General features: G+C 30.8%; 1 protein-coding gene and 1 long non-coding RNA gene across 2 annotated transcripts; both read left to right on the forward strand.

The window, feature by feature from the left end:
- Positions 1 to 1921: 1921 nt before the first annotated feature.
- LOC100788179 (probable aspartic proteinase GIP2) lies at positions 1922 to 3937 on the forward strand. The gene has a single exon (XM_003546085.5). It carries the CDS (start codon positions 2531 to 2533, stop codon positions 3740 to 3742), a length of 1212 nt encoding a protein of 403 aa, XP_003546133.1. The 5' UTR covers positions 1922 to 2530; the 3' UTR covers positions 3743 to 3937.
- Positions 3938 to 7913: 3976 nt separating this feature from the next.
- LOC106796057 (uncharacterized) lies at positions 7914 to 9269 on the forward strand. The gene is made up of 2 exons (XR_001384942.2): positions 7914 to 8121; positions 8748 to 9269. It is a non-coding gene; the product is annotated as an uncharacterized lncRNA (long non-coding RNA).
- Positions 9270 to 9496: the final 227 nt, after the last annotated feature.

The raw sequence follows: 9496 nt of genomic DNA on the forward strand, positions 1-9496 counted from the left end.
AGTATTATATCCAATGGTGGAGGAAAACTATGGCACCGTGTAAGACTTGTTCGACTGTGGCACACTAGAAGCCGCCTCAATTTAGATTAAGTAGATGTTTGGCTACACTTTTTCAAGTCACTCTTAGTTCCTCAAAGAAAAAACAAAAAGTTATCCTTAGTAGTATATGTGTCTTTCTATAATTTTTACTCAATTCAAGGATACGTGTGTTAAAACGTCTCTCTAAATACATGCGAAAAATAAATTGATCCAGGTTTAGCCATTATGTTAGGATATGTATCCAATTAAAACAATTCGCATGAGTGTGTATATACCTAATCTATATCTATATTAAAATTGTCTAATCACGTGTCGGTTGAATAATTTTTAAATTTTTTTATTTTAATTTTACTCATTGTATTGTTTTTCTTTCAAAATGTGTGCAATGTACACTTTCCATGCTAGTATTTTATAATTGTTTAATCTTTCTCGTAAGGTCATAATTATATTTTTTTAGAGAAACTGACTAAGTTTCATAATATATAATTTAATCACCATTGACATTAATATATTTTTAAAAAATACTAAATAAATTTAAACTTAAAATTTATGTACAAAATACTATTTTTAGAAACAATTAATATAATTTTCATTCATATCTAAAAATTTTCATTTTCACATGTAATATATAATAATTGTAAATTACCTTATTTTCTTTTCTTATGCTATTTCAATGTTTAAAATTAGTCGTATGAATAAAATTATATATTTTTAAAAGAAAAGGATGAAATGTTTCAATTAAAAAATAGGAGGATTAAAATTATAATTTTTTTGAAAGTGAAAGACGAAAATTATATTTTAATCTAAATATTTTTATATAATTATAATTTATAATAAATATTTTAAATTGTGGTTTAAAATAAATTATTTTTAAAATGCAGATAATGACTACAATTATGGACATTTAAGTATCCAACATGAAATGACACGATATTAAAGTTATTATCCTCACCGGTATGGATATAAGTATAAGAATTTTTTAAAGGATGAATATGAGGTGGTTACTATAGTATCCTACTCAAAACTTATTGATTGTCATCTTAAGTTATAGGAAATAAAATTTAACATTATAATATATTATACAAATGAAATATTAACCATAATTTAATCTTTTTTTTGTTTTATTTTAAATAAAATAAGTAATAGTATTAATTATACTACACTGTAGTAATTAATAACATAAATATTGCTATACTTTATGATACATGATTAATATGTAGCATAAAATTTTTATTATTTTTAGTTCATAATTTCTAAATCAAATTTTCACAAATTTTTAATTGTTAAAATTTAATATATTTTATAGCGCTGTTCCATAATACATTTTGCGCATAACATGCATATCTTTAATTTAGATTTTAATTTAAAAATATATAGTTAAAAAATTATTTCATAAAATCATTGTCTATTAAATATATAATTATACACATATATAATGAACAACAAAGATTAATAATTAAAAATGTTATACTTTAATTGTTAATAACTTTTCATATAAAATTAAGAAAATATTTATAAAAAATATTTAATTCGTGCATGACACTGACAAGACACTTTAGTTTTACATACAGAATAAATCAAACCAAAATTATTCTATTAAATATATTATTTTTTCCATACGTGAACACATGAGAATCTTACACTGTTGTATTAATTCTATATATGAGTTTAATAAATCAATCAAAATTGGGTTTTCAAATTCTTCTAGTTAATCTATATACTCAGAAAACAAGTATTCAAGAAGGGTCATATAGCAATTTCGAGAATATTAATCCCTATCTTAAAAATATAGAAGGGCTATAAGGTAATATGAAAAATATTGGCTAACCTATGATAAACAGTCATATGTAGTTATGTACGCTGGGACCTTGATGCTCCAACAGGTAACAAGTCCATGTAATAACACACCGACATGGTAGTTAACAAAAAATGTAAACCAAGAGTTTATCCTCAAGCATGATTCTAAACGGCAGCATAAACACGCCAAAAATCTTCGGCTCTGGCCCTTGGGCCCCTTCAAGCGACATTATTGTTCAACCTTAATAAATTTATATTATTAGGTATTTACTACTATTAATTGACGTACAAGACTGAAACGCGTAGCCAAGTTTTGTGACTTGGAAAGGATAAACGAAGGAAGTTGGGCCAATGAAAATGGTTTGGCACTTTCCTACCTAAAGAGAGAGATGGGTGGGGACGTATCGTATGGCCTTATGAGGAGCTACCTCACCTCACACACCAATAGCATATGAAGAGAGAGAAGAAGTGAAGATAAGCACAGAGAGTGTCATCTACTCACCTCTACTACCATAAAAAAAGAAAAACAAAAAGCCTTCAGAGTCGACTATTCATCCTTTCTTATTCTTAATTACCGTGCCTTATCCACCCCCAACTATATTTCAGCCAGCCGCGGCGACACAACAACGCCGACACCCTCATTTCCACTACCAACTATTCTCTCTCGTTCTCTGATTTCTGAAATCCCTCACCCATGGCTTCCTCTTCCCTCTCTCTCTCACTCTCTCTCACCCTTTGCCTTGTTTCCACTCTCTGCTACGCTCACACATCTTCCCTAACCCTACCTGTGACAAAAGACCATTCAACACACCAATACCTAACAATCCTCTCTTATGGCACCCCTGTTGAGTCTGCAAAATTTGTGCTTGATCTCGGAGGCTCACTCCTCTGGGCTGATTGTGCATCCAGAACCACCCCATCTTCCACCCTCGCCCCCATTTTCCACCGTTCAATTCGCTGCCTCACAGCAAAGGGTCCTGAAATTGAGACCCACAGGTGGCTCTCGAGTCTTGCAAATCCTATAGATCAAGATCAGCCATGTCAAATTACAGCAGAGAACAGCATCACGGGGAAAAGGGTCACCGAAGGAGAGCTTGTGGAAGACCTAGTGATTCATCGTTCTCACGAGCTTCTCTTCACGTGCTCGCCCACTTTTCTTTTGAATGGTTTAGCCACTGATGCTAAAGGCATTATAGGTCTTGATAAATCTCGTATTTCTTTCTCATCACAAGTTTTTCACTCACTTAAAATCCAGAGAAAAATCACTCTTTGCCTTTCTCACACTTCTGGTGTTATTCAATTTGGAAAAATGACGCATAAATCCCAAACTGAATCTGAAATTTTCAGATATCTTACTTTCACACCCCTTGTCGCAAACCAAGACCCGACACAGACCCAGTCTTCAATCAACGTTAATTCCGTCAAAATCAACGGCAAAAAGGTTGCTTTTGACACCCCCTTAGGTGGGGGCGCGCAGCTGAGCACGGTCGTGCCTTACACCACTCTCCAAACCTCGATCTATGATAACTTCGAAAGCGCTTATTTGAAAGCCGCTTCGTCTATGGACATGAAAAGGGTCGATCCAGTTTCCCCCTTTGGGCTTTGCTTCGAATCCAATGGCGTTGGAAGCTCCCAAGTGGGGCCCAACGTGCCGATCATTGATCTGGTGCTGCAGAGCGAGATGGTGAAGTGGAGCATATACGGAAGAAACTCTATGGTGCAGGTGAGCGACGATGTTATGTGCTTAGGGTTTGTTGATGGAGGTGAGAATCCCAGAAATTCAATTGTGATTGGAGGGTTTCAATTGGAGGATGTGTTGGTGCAGATTGATTTTGATACTTCCATGGTGGGATTTAGTCCTTCCCTTCTCACGAAGCAAGCTAGTTGCTCTGATTTCCAACCATAGTTTCAAACCATAGTTTTCTGGTGAATGGTGATAATAGCTTTTTGTTATCTATACCACATAATTTTTCTTAGATTAAGATGAGTTTCGAAGAGTTTTAAAGGGTTCTGCAATATCCTTTTCTTTTTTTTTCTCCTACCATATGTGTATATAATTACTTAAGTGGCTTATCTATGGTGATGATATTTTTGTTTGAAATTTATAAGATGAAAAAATTTTGGTTGAGTTATGACTTATGAGCTACTTGACCCATTTGATGGAAGCATATGATTGACTGATTTTGTTTTTGTTTAATTTTTAATTGCTCGGTGTGATTGATAAGAAACGCATTTTCCTGTGGAATGTTGATAGTGGGAAAAGCATATCCGTTATAAGGGGAAGGTAAAGATACAATACAGCTCATAGCACACAGTTTTCAAAAGATGTGGCGCACAGAATATCTTTTTATTCCTTCAAGATGTTGGCTAGTGATACATAAATTAATTACCCATAGTTCTCTTTTCCCCCACAAAATAAAGCTTCTGCAATTATTTTTCTTCGCAGCTATAGTCAATTCAAATAATCTTAAGAAAGCAACTCTACAAAGTACAGCGAGTCTCATAATCCGTCGCATGGAATTTTATTTTGTAGTAGTATATTTTAAGCCTTCCTGCGCTTCATAATTCAAATTTCAATTTTAAAATTATTTTGAAATATTACGTCGGAATATAATTAAGTGCATCACTCTTACATTAATAATCCTGTCTTTGGAAAAAAGTTAATAAAAAACAAAAATTAATGGACGTTTGCGTTGGTAAACGCTAGCAAAGTTTCTCCTTTTACATTAAACATCCCCAGCCTCTCAGTCACATTACACAGAAAATTTAACATTATGAAACTGGGACTAAAAGTGGGTATATTTAAAAAAACAATGTACCAAAGAGTATAGTTTGAAAACAATTTGCATGAGTTGTTTTTATCAAGTAGGATCTAAGAGGCATAATAAGTGATATTTTGTGTTTGTTTTTTTCTTATAGCATAAGAAGTCGCTTTGAATGATGTTTTTTATTTTTGGTTGTCATACTGAACCATGAGACACCGATAAGCATGACTTCTCTTGGTACACGATGAAATATAAATACACTGTCATTGAGTGTGGTGCTTCCTCATCATTCATACCATGTAAATTGTTTCCATATTATACTCTTTGGTTAAGTTGTTTTTTAAAAAAATCCATTTTTGTCAAAGAAAAATGTCTGAAACTGGTGAATCCCGTATTTCTTTACGTTGCTAGAGTTCTCTTCCTCTAACTAGGCAACACACCAATATTATATATATATATATATATATATATATATATATATATATATATATATATATATATATATATATATATAACAACAAACAAACTAGACAACACTGTATGCAACGAAGATTATTAATCTTATGAGATGTATTGTAATTTGTAAATATGTTCCAGATAGTTTAGTGTTCGCCACTAATGTTAGAATTAAGGAATTAACAGTAAAATGTTTCATTAAAAAATGTGATTAAAACAATCTCACAATAATTTTTGATACATCTCCAGCCTAATTTTTAGAAAAAAAACTTATTAATTTTTAAATCAATATTTTATTTTACGTTTTTTAATTAATGTTTTTAAGGTACTATAGTATATAGTATACTCCTATTTAGCAAGATTCCTGTTATTTTAATACTACCTTTTGACGACACGTATAGTAAGGCCGGTTCAGTACAAATTATTGCTTTTTTTTTTTTTTACACGCAGCACAAATAGTTGCTTCTTTTTTTGACACACAGTATACAAATTATTGCTCTGCACCAAAGAAAAGTACAAATTATTGCACAAAGCCAGTATTAATATTGGATAAAGTTTACATAACACAATAACAGCAACGTTGTGTGTGTAGTACGACTGCTATTTGTACGAAAAACATGTATCCAAATATTATTGGCTGAATACTAAATTAAAAGATAAAAAAATGTAAAGTCTTTCTTGACAGAAATCAAAATCTTTGCCTTGACAAGTGTTTTCTTATGTTATTGTTGAGTTTTATTGAAATGGTAGAAATAAAAAAGATAAAAATAGAAAAAAAAATTAAAGTAGAATACAAAATATACAAATTCTATGTAAGATTCACATTTTTTAAAATTTTTTTTATCCCTAACCAACACAGCTCACAAATCCGTAAACATGAGCATTCCCCTCTAAATAAAAATTAGTAATCCACTCGTTTCATTGTTATGTAAAAATTAAATTAAATCCCAAAATATTTGTTATTTTAATTTTTTTAATGTAATATTAATTATTAAAACTAGTTAAGACACTTGGTAACACTAGTTAAAAAATTATCAATTCATCGGGTTGGTTCAGATTTTTAAAAAAAAGAAGATAAGTCTGATAATTGAATTTATTATAATTAATTTGATTCAGATTTAAAGTAAAACAAACCAATTAACTGAACTAATATGATTCAATTCGAATTGTTGAGTTCATCTATAATTCAATATGATGAATATCCCTTATTTGTAAGTCCCCAACAAACATTTTTTTTCATTAAAAAATGAGTTGTGAAAAGGTGTTTTTGAAAGAATAACATTTTTTTCTTAATGGAATAGACGTTCTTATATCCCTAATTTATTTATTTATTTTTGTAAGAGTGCGAGGGGTTTCCTCCAGTCCTTAATTTGGTCTGTTCTCATTTTGTGTTGATGACTCCTACAAATTTCAATCACTTTGCGGATCGTATCATTTATGTTTATATTAAAACCTGTTGTAAAGCATAGTATGTGTACACGACAAGCATACCGAACTGAAATCCACTTTATGCTAGTTTAGGGGGGAAAATGAAACGAAAGGTAAAAGAATAAAAAGTAAAATAACCTTTTAGGTTGTTTGACAGCAAAGAATAAAAAAAAATGTTTCAAATAAAATTTTTGAAACTTGGTGAATATAAAATCCAGACAGGTAGAGTTACTGCATCAAACGTACACGATTCTTTGCAGGAGTTTTAATTCTACAAAAATGTTGATAATAGACTATTCAATACAGCTTTTATTTATTAAAGATATAAAAGAAAGTAAATTCAACTCATAATTTAAGTAATATTCATGATCTTTGATCCGTAACAATCAAAACTAAATACAAAGATCAAGATTTATAATAATTATTAGAATACAAATGTGATGTTACAACAGATAATTTTTTTTTAAATATTATATAAATAAGAAAAAGATACATAAATATGAATTTTAAAGTTTGGAATTTAGACGTATAAATTCATTTTCACTAATATGATTGTTCATTGAACCGATTAAGATAATAACAATAAATCCATGAAAATGAAAGTCCCTTGAATCTAAAGGGGTGTTACAGCTGTGCAAGATACTAAAATATGATGATGGTAATAATTAGATGAACAGGAACAATCATAATTAAAATCTAAGGAACACTATTGGATAATATTCTAAAATTAAAAATGAATATGATTATATTTAACCAACCCAACTAGATTTGTTCGGTTCTTGATAGTCCAAATGGATATCATCATCATCATGATAATTTACTAAACATATCACGAATATGCAATATTTCAGTAGTTTTTTGGAGACGTTGTAGATTGGTACGTACAAAAATGTTGATAAGAGATGCACATGCATTGGACACGCGTTGTTGATAAGGTGTGTGGAAAATAGGCCGCGTTGCTGGGAGTGAGTCACCGTGAAAAGGTCCTTCTCCTTCGTACGGGACAAGTTCATTCTCACCTTCTCGTGTGTAGTCACTTTACACGCCAACAAACCAACAAAACAAAACACACCTTACCCAATAAATCTTGTGTGTAGTCTACTTTCTAGCAACAAGTTAATTTTTTAAGATTATCAATTTTTTTTAATAGAAATTATTAACAATATTAATTTTCTTATGTATAAATAAATGTATATATTACATTTTGTTTTAGTATCTTGATATAAATTTTCTTGTATTATAAAGACTTTTGATTTTTTTAACCGCAATTATTATTATATCATTTTGGGTTTAATATAATCTACATTTTTTCCAAAAAAAAAAACACACCTTACCCAATAAATCACGTGTTTACATTAACTTTGTATAAGAATTAAGAATTGCCTAAGCTACCACTTTCTTGTTCCTAAACTTGAGCTTATCCTGATCTCAACGGCGTTAACATAACACAGCACGTGTTAGGTAGTGTTTCAATTCTATCCTCGTCAGCATAACAATTTTTTATAAAAAAAAAAGAATTATCCTTTTTCATTTTTCCTTCTCTCCACTTCTTAAAACTGCAACACGATAATCAAATTGAGTCCCACCTGCAAAAGTGCTAACTCACTCGCCATTAGTTCAATCTTGACTCACCATAGTTAGTAACTATTTTTTAAGTGCAGTCGCAATTATTGGCAGCTTCATGTGTGTTCTGTTTAAAAATAATTCTCCCAAATTCGAACGTGTTTGATAAAATGTGTGCCAGAAATTTGGTTTCCTAAATTTTCATTATCTCATGTTATGTAGAGAAATGGATTAGAAAATTGCATTGGTTGGTTTCCAAGGGAATTAGACCTCACTTGGTTACGTTGCTTACCATAGTTAGAACATCTTTAACTCATCATACTAATTGGAATTGTTAAGTGAATCGTACTTGTATATATCACTTATTTTTATCTTTTTCTAGTTAGGCACCTAATTCTTCCGACCTATCAAGTATCACCTCAAAAAAATTTACTAAATTTTTCCACTAATAATTTCCCATCCTTATATTTTATTAATAATTTATTTACTAAGTTACAAAAATCAAGAAATTTATTCATACATGTTGGCTGTATTTTTATTTTTTTATTTCCCATCCACTAATACTTTTTCTAGTTTGGCTGTATTTTTATTTTTTTCAAATTTTTTTTTCATTTAGTAAAAGTTCACAAAAAATATTGCATTGTGTATTGCTACTCTGCAACAATTTTACAGAAACATTTGAAGCCATTTGATACACAGGTGACAGAGAATCCAACTTGAGGAGAAATTCAAACCAAGAAAGACGGAATGATGAGGACATAGGAGAAGGCGTGATGGAAGGAACACAGCGTCCAAGGATTGGGAAGATCAATGAGAAGAACAAGAGTCAAGAAAGCTAAAGAAGCTCTAAATCAAATGGTGGCAAATTTGATCAAGGAAGGCTCCAAAGTTGAAGGCCCAAAATGTGAAGTGGGGGAGCCCAAAATAATTGGTTGCATTCAGATTGAAGACCATGAGAGAGAGTTGCATTTTTATTTAGTCTACTTTTGGACCATTTTAAGCTAAATAAAAGCGTGTATATATTTGTGTGTGTGTGATAAGAAAGGACATGATTGGTTGCTTGAGGATGGCTAACTAAATCAGTCCATGGATATGTGATAAGAAAGAACATGATTGGTGGTGCAAGTTTGAGTAATTCCCCTATTGTTATGCATTGTAGTTACTTATGTAAGAGCAAAAGAGGTTTTGAAAACCTCACTTATCGAAGTACTGCTTGATAGACTTCTATGATTTCGTCCTATTATCAAAATGGGTGCTTTGAGGAAGCAATTGATGTTTTTTTATGCAAATGCATGAATCAAAAGTATAACCTAATGCAGTGACCATGATTAGTGTTAGTGAGCTGAAATTATAATCACAAGGTGTATGTGAATAATCTCTTTGAAGATATATTTATGTTTTCTTGGAGTTATCTTCAACATATTAGATTTTGTTTTTAGCTTCTTTTT

Source organism: Glycine max, chromosome 15 (assembly GCF_000004515.6).
Source record: "Glycine max cultivar Williams 82 chromosome 15, Glycine_max_v4.0, whole genome shotgun sequence".
Classification (NCBI taxonomy): domain Eukaryota; kingdom Viridiplantae; phylum Streptophyta; class Magnoliopsida; order Fabales; family Fabaceae; genus Glycine; species Glycine max.

Excerpts from the sequence above, each read along its gene's own strand:
- LOC100788179 (XM_003546085.5), top strand. The coding sequence starts at position 2,531 with ATGGCTTCCTCTTCCCTCTCTCTCTCACTCTCTCTCACCCTTTGCCTT.